We start from the raw sequence: 15,367 nt of genomic DNA, 5'->3' as shown, positions 1-15,367 counted from the left end.
CTTAGAGACTGAGCGGAGCATCAAATTGTCTTTTGTTTTCCACATTTACACAAAGAGAGCTCAGTGATCCTTTCGCCTTCAGTTTCAAGATCCGGAGTTTGGCGGCCTGTCCGGAGGCAGGGTGGTGCGGATTGCTGTCAATCCAGACTATCAAGGGGTATAAAACTGTGTTTGTACAATTGTGAATGATCATGTTTCAGGTTCATTAATCTTGTCAATCCAACAGATGGGATACGGCTCACGAGTGCTCGAGCTGTTGCAGATGTACTATGAGGGCAAGTTCCCCACCATGGATGAGAGCACAGCTTCTCAGCACAACAAAATCATGACTGTCAGCAGTGAGGTATTTCAGTCAAACGGGTACTTGTCATGTACTGTATTTTCCGCACTATAAGTCGCACTGGATGGAAAATGTGTCATGATGGTGAAAAACAATTTAGTCAAAGTAAGTCACACTTGACTATTAAGTTGCAATTTTATGGGGGGGAAACTAAATGTTGTCCACCATTTGTCTTTGCTAAGTAGCAGGGATGTTTCTTCCCTAACTAAAGAGAAGTACAAAAGAATTGAATAGTTTTTTACTTGGCATCGAAACGCCATCAGGGCCAGCCGCATTGCACATGGTTGCAAAGTGTAAGTGTCGGCGTCCTTTAGCACAAACAATAGAACAAACATGACAGCACTTCAAGTTCAATGGCCACTTTATTAGGTTTAATCAACATTCGTACATTGTAAAAAAAAAATTTTTTTTTTTAAATTTGGTTGAGCTTGAAAATTCATACTATACCATACCATAAATCTTCCGTATGCTCCGAGGTCGGGTCGCAGGGGCAGCAGTTTTACCAGAAAAGTCCATACTTCCCTCTCCCCAGCCACTTCAACCAGCTCCTCCGACGGGATCCCAAGGCGTTCCGAGGCCAGCCAACAGACATAGTCTCTCCAGTGTGTCCTGGGTCTTCCCCGGGGCCTCCCGCCGGTGGGACATGCCCGGAACACCTCTCCAGGGAGGCGACCAGGAGGCATCCTAATCCGATGCCCAAGCCACCTCAGCGGGCTCCTCTCAACGCGGAGGAGTAGCGGCTCGACGCTGAGTCCCTCCTGGATGACCGAGCTTCTCACCCTATCGCTAAGGGAGAGCCTGGACACCCTGCGGAGAAAACTCATTTCGGCCGCTTGTATCTGGGATCTTGTTCTTTCGGTCACGACCCACAGCTTGTGACCACAGGTGAGGATAGGAACGTTGATCGACTGGTAAATCGAGAGCTTCGCCTTTCGGCTCAGCTCCTTCTTCACCACTACGGACCAGTGCAGAGTCCGCATTACTGCAGACGCTGCACCGATCCGCCTGTAGATCTCCCGCTCCCTCCTACCCCCACTCGTGAACAAGACCCCAAGATACTTGAACTCCTCCACTTGGGGCAGGATCTCATCCTCGACCCGGACAGGGCACTCCAACCTTTTCTGACTGAGGACCATGGTTTGGAGGTGCTGATCTTCATCCCAACCGCTTTACACTCAGCTGCGAACCGCTCCAGTGAGAGTTGGAGGTCATGGCCTGATGAAGCCAAAAGCACCACATCATCTGCAAAAAGCAGAGATGCAATGCTGAGGTTACCAAACCGGACCCCCTCAATGCTTCGGCTGTGCCTAAAAATTCTGTCCATAAAAATTATGAACAGAATCGGTGACAAAGGGCAGCCTTGGCAGAGTCCAACCCTCACTGGGAACAAATTCGATTTACTGCCGGCAAAGCGGACCAAACTCTGACACCGGTCGTACAGGGACCGAACAGCCCTTACCAAGGGACTCGGTACCCCTTACTCCCGGAGCACCTCCCACAGGACTCCCCGAGGCACACGGTAGAATGCCTTCTCCAGATCCACAAAATACATGTAGACTGGTTGGGCGAACTCCCATTCACCCTCGAGGATCCTGCCGAGGGTATAGAGCTGGTCCACTGTTGCACGGCCCGGGACGAAAACCACACTGCTCCTCCTGAATCCGAGATTGGACTTCCCGACAGAGCCTCCTCTCCAGTACCCCTGAATAGACTTTACCGGGAAGGCTGAGGAGTGTGGTCCCCCCCGGTCTGCCTATCCATAGGCACTGTCCCCGATGTCCACTCGATGTTGTAGAGGCGTGTCAGCCACGACAACCCCACAACATCCAGAGCCTTTAGGAACTCTGGGCGGATCTCATCGACCCCCGGGCCCTTGCCACCGAGGCGCTTTAAAATTCAAGTCAACCAAAAATGTTTTTAAATTTTTATGGAAAGCTAAAACTTAACAATACAGAACTTCAAGCTCAGCAATGGCCTCTATATTGGCTTTTTTCAACTTTCGTGCAGTGTTTATTATATAAAAAAGGAAACTTTTTCAAGTGAACCAAGTAGTTTTTCCCCCAAATCTTTGTGGGAAAATTCAATTGTGAACGCAGTTAGCCATTATTCTCCCAGACTATCGGGTTTTAATAGGGATGTGTCGTCACTTATCTGCCATTCTATAAACAACAGTAAATTGAGCATGTACTTTGTCGAAACTGTAGATTGCTCAATTTTCAACCAATTTTCAAACTGCTTGGTTTATCGTTAACATCAGCGATGTTGTAATTGTACTGCAAATTTAAGTGTTCATAATAGTGCTGTCAAGTTTATTGAATTAACAGGTGGTAATCAATTTTTTAAATTAATCACGTTAAAATATTTAACGCATGCACGGAATGACCCGCTCATGCATTGTCTCAAACAATTTACAATGATGCCGTTTTTTTGCATATTGAGAGCTCAGAGGCAGAGAAAGGTGTCTTGTTTTGTGCTTTTTCTTAACAAAGGTATACCACACGCAGCGTGCTGGCACTTTGTTTCTTCATTAGCACATTCAGCTTCAACATTAACACAGCTTACGGCTCTCGGCTGGCCGTAACTCTAACTCACTCCTGCATCATGTGAGTAAACAACATGTTGGCGCCGCGTGCACTTTAAGGTGCCTCGGATAATTCTATATCAGAATATTACAAAAGGCGAGTGGACACAGGCGTTCATTGAACCGCGCCGTTTATTGGCATAAGCTTCGGCAAGTCCTTCACAACAAACATAAGTATCATTTAGTGAAAGCACAACAAAAATAATCTCTCTCAAAAAAATTATGTTCACAAAAACAAAAGCACTTCAATCTGTATTAATGAGGCCCTATTCTCACACAGGTAAACAAAAGTGCAAAGAGAAATGGCATTCCCAATCTAAAAAAGCGATGCAAAATACACATAAAACTTACTCAGACTTTGGTCAAACTCTATTCAAACATTTCGTTTAGCTCAACAAATACACTGGATGGCAATATTTAGTCACAATATACAAACTATCAGAGGTCTTGTACGTCTTGAAGCCAGCACTCAAATCACGTAACTTACAATGGATGGACCAGTAAACTGGGAACTACGGCGTCGGTCGAGGGGCGAAACACACTATTTGGCTTGATTTCTAAGTTAATTTAAAACTTGCCATTGACACCTTGTGGTGTATTTCAATCACTACCTTACTTAAAGACACTGTGGAAGAACGGCAGGGAGCCCATGTCCCAATGGCGAGCTGCTAGTTTATTTTTTTGATTGAAAATTTTACAAATTTTATTATAACGAAAACATTAAGAGGGGTTTTAATATAAAATTAGTATAACTTGTACTAACATTTATTTTTTTGAAAACTACAAGTCTTTCTATCCGTGGATCCTTTTAACAGAAAGAATGTTAATGCCATCTTGTGGATTTATTGTTATAATAAACTAATACATAACTTATGTACAGTATGTTGAATGTATATATCCGTCTTGTCTCATCTTTCCATTCCAAATATGATTTACAAAAAAATATGGCATATTTTTTAGATGGTTTGAATTGCGATTAATTACGATTACGATAATTAATCTTTAAGCTGTGACAAACTCGATTAAAATTTTTAATTGTTTGACAGTCCTAGTTTATAACCTTTTCTCAAAATCCAGCTATAAAACAGCCAAAGTAATACTTTGTTATAATCCTTAAATAAATCAACGAGTTAAGTGTTTTAGTGGAGACAATCACTTCTGCTACAATAGAGCCTGCCAGATAAATCCCCTGCGAAAGATGACCGACGGTTACTTATGCTTCCACTTCAGCCTTTAGACATTGGGCCTGTATTAGGGATGTCCCGATCTGATGACGTGATCAGAAATAAGGCCAATCGTGCCATTTTTTTCAGAGATCGGAATAGGGTGAAAAGGATTGTTTTTAATTTAAAAAATATATTTTATTTTTCTGCTTCATGCTCAAACAGCGCCATAGCCTCTCACCCTCCCTTCTGCTAAGCAATGTGTCCAAATTGGGCTTGTGTTTGGTACTTAAAGGTAATGATGATTGACAGGTTTGTAGCTTTGATCTTGCCAGCAAAGCTTGGTAGCTCTACGATCAGAGGCATGCATGTTTTAATTGTTTAAGTAAGTGGCTGTTCTCAGCAGCAGGGGCGTCAAAGCGTGAATGGATTTGAGTGGACTCACTCAATGAAGCATTTAATAAAGGCAAGCATTTTTCTACGGTATTCTTGTTTAAAAATAAATCACACTATTAAGGCTGACGGGCAGAGTAAGATGTTTGGAACTTTTGTTCACATTTTTGTTTTGTCCGGGAATCGGATCAGGACCCAGTATGTGCAGATTCTCAAAATCAGGTGACTATTACTCAAAAATATGCAATTGGGACATCCCTACCTTGTAAAGTATATGTGATATCTATCACGCAGACTACATTGTACTGACTGCGCATGTTCTTCCAGTTTTGAGATGGGGGGACATATTTATTATTTTTTACATCATGACTAGAGTAAAGTTATACTTTTTGGGCGTGAGAAATGTAAAGTGTGACATCGTGTTAGAGTGGACTGAAATGTGTGAGAGACACTCAAGGTCAGAGGTGAGAACCATGTGCCAATGCGTTCCTTTGATGGCATCACGTGCAGGTTACTCAAACAGCGGTTTGGCCCACATACTTTATCATGTAAGTTAATTCAAACCAGTTAATCAAGTTCACAATATTAATTTGATAAAATGAGCCAGGTAAACAATGAATAACACATTACCATTGTTCTTAATAACAGCGTTCGGGTATAACGGCGTTACTAATGGCGTTTTTTCTTCAAAAGTGAGTAATCTTATTAATGACTCATTTTTGCAATGCCGTTTCCGTTACTGAGGATGTAAAGGCATGCGTTACTATTAGAGCTGGGAATCTTTGGGCACTTAACGATTCGATTACGATTCAGAGGCTCTGATTCGATTATAAAATGATTATTGATGCACCCCCCTCCTTTTTTTAAAATTTTTTTTTAATGTTTTGTACATTAGTTCCAAAATTGTTCAAAAATCCTCTCAGGCTAAACCAAACTATTATTTCAGTATCAAGTTAACATACAACAGTAAACAAATATACAAAAATAACAGTAAATAAAAAAACTCCAGTCCCCATTCTGTATCAGCAGCTTTAAACTACATTCAATTAATTTAATGTTGTGAATCAACTGTTACAGTTGTTAAAATTGCTCCCGTTATTCCATAATTTCCCCTCTGTCTACTTTTGTCAAAATTTTAAAACTATTTCATAATTTAAAGATAGATTCAAGACAAGATTCTGCCGATTTAGGAGTATTTTAGATAAAAAGTTAATTAGGTTCGCAACAACAGAGCCTTGTACAACAGGCGTTGTAATCACGCTGACTTCTTTAATAAACACTTTTGGTTTCACCCGCGCCAGTTGCACAGAACTTCCTTCAACATAACATCATGTGACTCAATGAGTAATCACAATGCATGCTGGATAGTGTAGTTCTAATTCCTTACACCATAACACTGACAAGCGACCAGTAGAAATGGTTACCAATCAGGCATGAAAATCTCTCACCTTTCGGCTAAATTCGCCGTTTTGAAGTCAGAAAGGGTGAACTACGTGACTTGTGTAGATCCGAGGAGAAACTTTTTTTGTTACCGGTGTCACGGTTTACCATGGTATGAAAACGTCGCGGTTTCAAAACCACTAAAATGATCTGTCACACCGTAGTACGGGATTCGCTATTATTTTTCATGTGTCAAAAATGCAGCTAAAAATGGCGCAGGAGCACTCACTCCTTCCCCTGTTTGTTGCTGTGTGTCAGTGACGTTATTCCAGCGAACCCAAAAACAAAATACAAGAGGTACTTTTCTTCAGTTTATTGAGTTCTCAAATCGTGGTAACTGAAATATACAAAATAAATATATTTAAAACGTTGTACAATAGTATTTTTCTATGTCTGAGTAGCTTCAACAGATTAGCACCATGAAGAAGTTCGCCAAAAACAAAAAACATTTTCCTTTCAAATTTAATATACAAACTAATTAAAAACTTGCAAAGACCAATGTTAGCCTAGGCTTAGCTGGGAGAGCAACTTCGTCGAAGTTTTAATTTAAGTTTCACAGCCGGTGAGTGAAGAAACATGCTTGAAGTGGAAAAAAAGGATAGTGTCAAAGATCGCTAATTGCGACAGATGTTCTTGCCCTAAGCACAAATTCACATTCGCTGGATGAGGAGAGGTCTCACTCCCAATATTTTTTTTTTTTTAGATGAATGCATTTGCCAGCATATTGAATTTGGTGAGTAATGGTTTCAATCCTTTCATATTTTGCGGTATAACAAAGTTACTCCCGTTTGTTGCAGCTTGCGTCAAACACTGCCAGAGCTAGCCAAATCTCCGGTGAAAAAATAGCTCCCGTTAAGTTAGCGTCAAGCTTGTGTATTTAACGGTAAAATAAAATAATAAACACAAACTTCTTTCTAATACCACTGTAATTGGTATTTCAGGGATGTGTGGCGCCTTTTTTTCAGTGCGACATCTAACTCGTTTAGCTTCAAAGTAAACTTTGTTTCTAAATAAAACATGGCCAGCACAAGGTATATGCGTCTGTGTTACCTCCTGCAGATTACTGAAACACAGCGTGTTTCGACAGAGCTCAATATTTTGTTGGGTTGTACAGTGTACCGGTGTTCGGCAATTCCTTGCTACGCGGCGAAACGTCTTACACACTGCTCAGTGCTCTTGCGCAAACATTCGCACTAATGCGCACATCAGATAAAAGCGGCGAGTACTCACTATTATTGTTTTTATTGAGTTTTTTGTTACCTTTTCATTCCCTCAAAAATACTTTTTGCATGTATTACCCTCCCATACTTTTAACCATTGTGTTTTTTGTGGTAGCTTTAAAGCAGTTGACCACATTAGTCATGTAGCGTATTTAAACCGTCCTTATTTGATATAATTTTTAAGTACTTTCTGCCTTTATGCATCTAAACAAAACAAGTTGAGAGCGCACGGTAGTACTTTGTAGAGGTGTGCAAAATTTCCGATTCTTAGATTATTCGTGATTCGGCCGTGGAAGATTCGAAAACGATTCACAAACATCCAAAATCCGATTATTGAAATATGCAGAGTAAAGCGGAAGTACAACACACTCAGCGCACCGCGCGGTCTTCGGGACGCTATGAGGAACGGAGCGACAGTAGCTAAACATCATGCTTCTCATTACCCGGCCCCTCGGGTAATGCCAATGCTCAACTCACAGCTCTAGCTCAACTCATGCCACGAGATTATAAAAAAAACACAACAACATACCTGACTGCTGCCGAAAAGCTGCTACAAAGTACATCCGCATAATGTTACGGTAGATATCATTTATATATGACTAGATGCACTATAGATTCGGTAGCGTTAGCAGCACATCTACAGAAAGCTAGATGCGGGCGTTAGTAAACAGCCGCCATCTTAAAGCGGTACACTTCCCTGCAAGGCTGTTGTAGCGAACCTTCCAAGCGAACCTAATTAACTTTTTATCTAAAATACTCCTAAATCGGTAAAATATTGACTTGAATCTATCTTTAAAATAGTTTTAAAACTTTCACATGTCGAAAGTAGACAAAAGGGAAATTATGGACCCTAACCATAACCCTAACGGGAGCAATTTTAACAACTTTAACGGCTGATTCACAACATTAAATTAATTGAATGTAGTTTAAAGCTGCTGATACAGAATGGGGACTGGAGTTTTTTTATTTACTGTTATTTTTGTATATTTGTTTACTGTTATATGTTAACTTGATACTGAAATTGTAGTTTGGTTTAGCCTGAGAGTATTTTTGAACAATTTTGGAACTAATGTACAAAACAAAACAAAAAAACAACAAAAAAAGGAGGGGGTGCATCAGTAATCGTTTTATAATGGAATCGGAGCCTGTTAGGTCTAAACTTACTTGTATCTAGCAAAATAATAAAGACCTAGAGGAGGACGAAGGCAAGGATCAGATAGGAGACAATGATAAGGCTTTACACTGGCGGCCGTCAGGAGAAAAGGTTGATGCGGAGCGAGTAGCTCCCAACAAGCTTATCTAAAAAAAACCCTAAGGAGCGCCAGCCTTTTATTAAGGAGTTGGAGAGCATTCATTGCACATGCGTAAGTTTTGTTTTATCGAGATTGTATCATTTACTGAGAACAGAAACCAGAATGAAACATTATAGTGACATTTACTGAAAACAGAAACTTTGCTCTTCCCATTGTGTAAACACTAAAAAGCATAAGTGAATAAACTTTACTCTTTCCATTGTGTAAACACTAAAAAGTATAAGTGAATAAAGAAAACAATCATAACACCTAGTTTTAAACACACATAATTGCATTTACTATTGTAAATATTGTGAATATTGTTAATACTGTTATTGTGAATATTGTTAATACTGTTATTGTGAATGTTGTTAATACTGTTATTGTGCAAAAGCATTAAAGCACATCTCACAGAGCCTCTGAATCGTAATCGAATCGTTAGGTGCCCAAAGATTCCCAGCTCTAGTACTTTGGCTGTCAAATTTGCCTCATATAGGACGTTTTGCCGATGTAGACATTTTGGCAGAACGCCAGAACATATGTCCTCCACCCCCTTCTCACCTTTTTAACCCCTGACCTATTTTCATGCCTGTATAAAGGTTCAAATGCATGTTTTCTGGAACAGCAAAAAAAAAAAAAAAAAAGAACAAAGCTTGTTGAACAGATGCAAAAAAAGGGCAATGCAACAGAAAGTTGATCAGCTCTTTAAGAGAAAGGAAAGCGTTGAGGCTTATTTTATCTACTGTCCATCATATATTTACTCGTCAAGTGTCAATATAAATTCTCACTGAAGGTTAAAGAACTATGAATGAACATGTGTGGAAGTATGTACAAACAACAGGTGAAATAACCAAAAACGTATTGTACATATAATATTTTTGTATCTTCAAAGTAGCCTTCCTTTTCTTTGAATACTTTTTTGTACACTCTTGCCATTCTCTTAATGTGCTCTAAGAGGGAATCGCCTACAATTGTTTTTGACTTAACAGGTATGCTTTTCAGGGTTAATTAGTGGAATTTATTGCTTTATCAATGGAGTTGGGACCTTCATTTGTTGCATTGAATGAGATGTGTTCAAACTTTTGGGCGTGGACTGTCTGTTACTTATACCTTATTATTTTAAAAAAAAAAAAATGCTTACATTAGCTTCAATTTTAATGTACATCCAATGTTTACAAGTAGTTAAAATTGAGGTAGAACATTTCGGAAATGGGGGATTGGAAATAGGAGATGGAGGTTGGGGTTACTGCGGTTTTTGTTATTTTGCAAATCATTGAAAAAAATACAACTTTGAAAATCTTTATTTGTTGGTATGTGTTATAGGAATAACTTATCAGCATTTCAGTGGTTTCAGGAGGTTTGACCCCAACCCCACCCAAAAAAATAAATAATAATAAATTATGCTCAGTGGTAACCATCATGTCAGTGAGTTTAGGCAAGAAATTTTAGCCACTTTTACCCCTGGTTATATCTACCTAAAATTTTGAATTAGCAGGTCTAATAGTAAGCGTTTTAGTGCAACAGGCACATACATTAAAAGCTCATCAGCAGTCCTGTTATCTTAGCTTGGTTGAGATATAGTAGCTTCTTCTAATCCATGTTCACTTCCAGCTTTGGTTACTCCGTTACTCATTCGGCTCCAACGCATTTGCATCACGTCCATTCGCCGCTCACGGCTGGTGTCTTCCTTTGCTCGACTCCAGAGATGATCCAGATTTTTATAGCTACTTATTGCAGTTCAACAAGGTCCCTCTGTGTCATTGTCGACCAGACTGTTTGCAGGTACTATGGTAAGAAATAAACGTGTAGTGAAATGTCACACAAATTTGGTCTCAGGCCGTCACGCTCTTGGAGGAGGTGGTGACACCTCGCAAGGAGCTCCCGCCACTGCTGTTGAAGCTGAGCGAAAGGAGAGCCGAACGACTGGACTATTTAGGGGTGTCCTATGGACTCACGGCTCAGCTGCTCAAGTGAGAGCATTCGCCAATGGAAGGTTGATCGTTGTTATATGAATGATGACTTCTTTTTTGTTTATTTGGCAGATTCTGGAAGAAAGCAGGTTATACTCCAGTCTACTTGAGACAAACACCAGTAAGTATGGAAGATTCCTCTTTGATTACAAGTAGGCAGAAATGTATTTAATCTCTAGCTGATAAATTTGTTCACTTAATAACAAGACTACAAGACAAATAGATTAATGTTTTTCTCAAAATTGTTGGTGCATGTCTATTAAGCATGACAGTCAAGGTCACCATTGACGCCGATAGACATCCAGCCCGCCCACCTCAAGTGAATTGGACATATATTGCTGCCAGATGTCGCCTGATCTTTGCAGAGCCAGCCTTGAGCATTATAGCTTCAAGTCTCTGCCGGTTGTATTTAGAAGGGCCAAATATCAATTATGAGCCATTTTAGGCCAGTTGATTTGTCAGGACCAAAATATTGTTTTGCTGGTACGTAGACATCAACTCTACCAAAATAATCAATACTTTTTTTTTTCTTCATCAAGAAAAAAAAAAATCAACTTTTTTCTGTTCTTGAGTAATCTGCAGTAAAATATAGGTTGGTTTGATCAAAATGCAGCCATTTTTGTCCTCAGAAACCGCTCATGTAAACAAACTGAAAAGCTGAAAAAATGGTGCTTCTCTGCCATTTCTGGAGGTAAAATTGTCAACCTTGAAATCCTCTTTGAAAAGCACAATACGAATAGCATACTCCTCAATGGAATATGGGGATCTAAATGCCAAAAACTGGGATCAGCCCCAACTGTAGTCATCACTACTGACATGCTCTAGCAATAGGCTTTCGTCACAGTTCTGTCTGTGAGTTTTTCAGGCAGGTCAGCTTGGTCTTCATGCCCATTTGTGCGTTGGCAGAACGACCTGACGGGAGAGCACTCGTGCGTGATGGTGAAGGAGCTGATTAGTGAGGAGGACCAGAGCCGGTGGTTGCCCTCATTCTGGAAAGGTGAAGGTGCCCACTGCTTCACTCATCTTTATTTCATTTCCCCACTAAGCTTTTTATGTCCTTCAGATTTCCGCAGGCGCTTCCTGTCTTTGCTGTCCTACCAGTTCAGCAGCTTCCCACCCAGCCTTGCCCTCAGCATTCTGCAGAACATGAGCACCAAGGAGACCCAAAGCAGTAGGTGGACTCGCAGGCTCTTCTTGGTGTCCTCTCACGAAGCTCAATGGTCGTTTGATCTGTCACAGCATTAAGCGCTTCTGAGCTGGCGGTCCACTTCAGCCCGTACGACCTCAAGCGCCTTGAGTTGTATTCTCGCAGCATGGTGGACTACCACCTCATCATGGACCTTGTCCCAACCGTGGCGCGCTTGTTCTTCCTCAAGCAGTTGGGAGACACCTCTCTGTCAGCAGTACAGTGTGTAAGCAACCGTGTTCTGAAATGCTGTCTCGGGCCACTATAGACAGAAACGGTCTGAAGGAAAAAAATCATTCTAATCCAAACGAAGCCAGTTTTTTTTTTTTACTGCCTAAATTATTTTTATTTTTCAGAGGTATTTATACAGTATGCACTATTGAGAACTACTAGAAAACAATCTCGTTGTGCCCCGTATTGACCCAAAAAATCCTTTAGCTGTTGATATGAAAAACATCCCCATCCAAATTGTGACAACCAACCTCAACTCGTATTTTTGACTAAAATATAAACAAAAGCCAGCAAGCAACTGGCTAGCAAAAAAATAAGTCAAAACATTGCTCTGATATTTTTTAATGGTAATATTTTCATAATTTAAAAGCTGTTTTGTAGAAGCACTTGAAAATAATAGTGAAGACCTTAAAAGTATTGCCTGCAGCACAGACAATTTAAATGTTGTTTAATAGCTTGATAGTTTCAATACTGATGTTGTGCAATACCTCCTTCTGGTGGTCAAGTTATATCAAGTCTAACAACGAACCAGTGTGTCGACCAACCCAGTTTTCTCCTACATCCTCACTGTCTGGTATGGCGGTACCCGTTTTCCAGGCAATGCTGTTGGGCATCGGACTGCAACACAAATCTGTGGAGCAATTGGAAAAGGAGGTGAACCTCCCAAGCTCGCAGCTCATGGGGCTCTTTAACCGCCTTGTGCGCAAATTTGTGCAAGTAAGTTCACCAGCAGTCTCAAAGGTCAAAATAGGCCTGTGATCTGCTTAGTTTGAGATTCATGCCATCTTTGAAGGGGTGGATCTGATTCTGACAATTTGTTAACAGATGTATGATCACGTTTTAGGTGTTTACCAGCATCCAAGAAAAGGCCATCGAAGCAGAGATGGTTGCCACCAAAGATGTCACCATGGAGCCAACTGTCCGAAGCCTTCATGATGATTTGGTATAGTCCCTCGTTCAATCGCTGTCAGCTCCTCCCAGTCCAAACTGACTGGACGGCTATCATTGCCAACGGCAATAAAAGTCATTCAATTTTATAAAATATGACGTTCAAAAGTAAAAATGGTGTTGTCTCGTCAGAATGAGGCAGCAAAGGAGTTTGAAGAGAAACACAAGCAGGATAAAGAGAAAGTGAAGGAACTTGAACTGGAAGAGTGAGTTTGGAACATTTCAGTACCCGCTAAATGTAATAATGTGGATGCCATCTACAGTAATCCTTTGGATTTTCAGGTACAAGATTCGCGGACATGATGAGGAATGGGACGAGGTTCTGAAGAAAGCTGGGAGCACGGCAATGGTCAGCATTAAAAGGTGCGTTAATCAACAATACATTACTAAGGCTGTTAGACTGTTAGAAAATACTTTTAGCAGAACTTGTAATTTCAATTTACTGTATTTCACTGCTCTCATTGCATGTCATTGATGGTGATAGACATTAGAGGTGTGCATCGGCACTGTCCTCACGATTCGATTACGATTCGGAGGGCCACGATTCGATTCGGTTCGATTCGGCAATGCATCGCGATGCATTAAAGCTTTGGATGCATTAAAATTCTAAAGCAAAGCATATTTTGCGTGAATAATGAGGCAACACAAGCGGTAAGACATTAAACAACTTTTTATTGGCGCTTGTCACTCCTGGTTGAAGTCAAATGAAAATAGTATACTTTCAGATATATATATTATTAAAAAAACAAAAAAGATCACAGCATTTAATTTGTGCTTTGAATGAGACCAGGGCTTTCTCTTTTTTTTTTACACAGTAGCACTCACTCTTTCTCCGCTTCAGCCATTGTTATGTTATGTCCTATCTCTCTGCTCTCTCGATTGCAACTGCACATGTCTGTGACGTTACTCCGGTGAGGAAGCGGATTTGGGTTCCTCGTCCACCCTGCATTGCTTTGAATGTAAAGTAACTTCCTCTACAGGTAAACATGAGAATAATAATACAAATTGGGAAACCAAATCCATTGCATCACCGGAATTGCGCAGGGAAGAATTTTGAACGTACTTAAATTGGAGCCTAGTTCGGGCCTAAAAAATCCAGCCCGACCCGACCCGGCCCGGCCTGCGCGTAATAAAGCCCGACCCGGCCCGAGCAATTACTTACCTTGCAGGTCCGGGCCCGAAAAAACCCGAAATTTTATTTTTTATTTGTATGCCCGAGCCTGAAAACCCCCCGAAATTTTACGTTTTATTTGTAGGCCCGCGCCCGGAACCCCCCCAAACATGTACGTTTTATTCGTAGGCCCGAGCCAGTTTTATTTGTGAGGACTCAGGTGGGGGAGGAAATGCGGGGATGCGATGCATGGTTGCGTTTTTTGTGACGATGCAATGTGCATAATAACAATTTAAAGCCTGTCTTTTGTAACAAATTCTCCCAGTTAAACAAGACTGTAAGATGCATATTCAATAAACATTTATATCTTTTATATTTTTGTGTCTATCAGGTGGATAGTTCATGCACCATTTCCTCGGCAAAATGCAATAGACATTTAATTTCTTTGAGTTGGCAGAAAAAAACACAAGTTTTCTTAATGTTTAAATAGTCTACCTATTTTTCTGATCATTATAAATGCATTTACACAACGAAATAACGCCGGAAAGGTTTGTTAAATATATTTCTGTGTGGGATATTTTGCTCACTACGCGCCTCTATGACAATGAGAGGAACAGAAGCATATACAAAAATAAACTAAAATACTTTTAAAGAACATTCTTTATTTTAATGACTCGCATTAGAACACACAAAAGAACAACCTGCCTTAAGGAGCACTGAAACAAAATAAAAACATTTAAAGGAACACCACGATGTCCTGCTTAGCACAAAGAGGTGCAGCCCTCGAAACAAATGATAATAACGATGTTTCACTAATATCATCTTATAGGCCAGTACAGTTTTTAAAATGCCTGCTCAGCGTCAAGGTGCCAGTCTTTCTGCTCTAGTACGAGAGCAAAGCGCCACATTTGTTGCATTCGGCAAGGCCAACACGGTTTTCTGTAGCATCTTCCACTATCGATTTAAATCCTTTCCACACACCACTCGTGGATTCTTGCCTTTTCAATCCCCCCGTCTTTAGTTTGCTTTTCACCTCTTGCTGCTCTATATCGAAATTCGAAAAGGAAATGCGAGGATGCAGTTGCAGACTCGCGGAGAGGCAAAAGCGCGAGGGGAAGATTAAAAGGAGGGCGGGGCACGGCGTTCATGTGCGCAAACAATGCACTGGCTCTGCTGTGACTCATCTTTGGGCTTACCAAAGCGCCTTCTCTCTGTTTTATCAAATTTATTTTTATAACTAATATTGCTTAGTTTAACATCCATACATCATTTTAGTATACAAATATATATTTATTAAAAAAAGCAAGCGAGAAGTCCGGCCGACCCGACCGACCCGAACGTAATTTATTGACATTTTGGGCCCGACTCGGCCCGAAATTCGGGTCGGGTTGGTTCGGGCTCAAGATCTAGGCTATTAGTCTTATATATTTTAAAATGCGCTGAATCGATTCGGCTTGTTGTCCGCATCGGGATGCATCGCCGCATCGATTAT

At 40.6% G+C, this 15,367-nt stretch overlaps 1 protein-coding gene across 2 annotated transcripts in view; it reads left to right on the top strand.

The window, feature by feature from the left end:
- Nucleotides 1–15,367, top strand: part of nat10 (N-acetyltransferase 10) — a 34,608-nt gene that overhangs the window by 18,259 nt on the left and 982 nt on the right. The window contains exons 18-28 of one of the 2 annotated variants that reach the window (XM_057836543.1): nucleotides 83–157; nucleotides 227–343; nucleotides 10,266–10,399; nucleotides 10,472–10,520; nucleotides 11,306–11,396; nucleotides 11,463–11,570; nucleotides 11,639–11,811; nucleotides 12,414–12,533; nucleotides 12,661–12,759; nucleotides 12,897–12,970; nucleotides 13,047–13,127. In XM_057836543.1, coding sequence (XP_057692526.1) covers nucleotides 83–157; nucleotides 227–343; nucleotides 10,266–10,399; nucleotides 10,472–10,520; nucleotides 11,306–11,396; nucleotides 11,463–11,570; nucleotides 11,639–11,811; nucleotides 12,414–12,533; nucleotides 12,661–12,759; nucleotides 12,897–12,970; nucleotides 13,047–13,127 — 1,121 coding nt within the window. The remainder of the gene's footprint in view (nucleotides 1–82; nucleotides 158–226; nucleotides 344–10,265; nucleotides 10,400–10,471; nucleotides 10,521–11,305; nucleotides 11,397–11,462; nucleotides 11,571–11,638; nucleotides 11,812–12,413; nucleotides 12,534–12,660; nucleotides 12,760–12,896; nucleotides 12,971–13,046; nucleotides 13,128–15,367) is intronic. The other variant, XM_057836544.1, reaches the window with a different exon arrangement.

This window comes from Corythoichthys intestinalis, chromosome 5 (assembly GCF_030265065.1).
Source record: "Corythoichthys intestinalis isolate RoL2023-P3 chromosome 5, ASM3026506v1, whole genome shotgun sequence".
Lineage (NCBI taxonomy): Eukaryota > Metazoa > Chordata > Actinopteri > Syngnathiformes > Syngnathidae > Corythoichthys > Corythoichthys intestinalis.
This window is presented reverse-complemented; position numbering and strand designations above follow the sequence as displayed.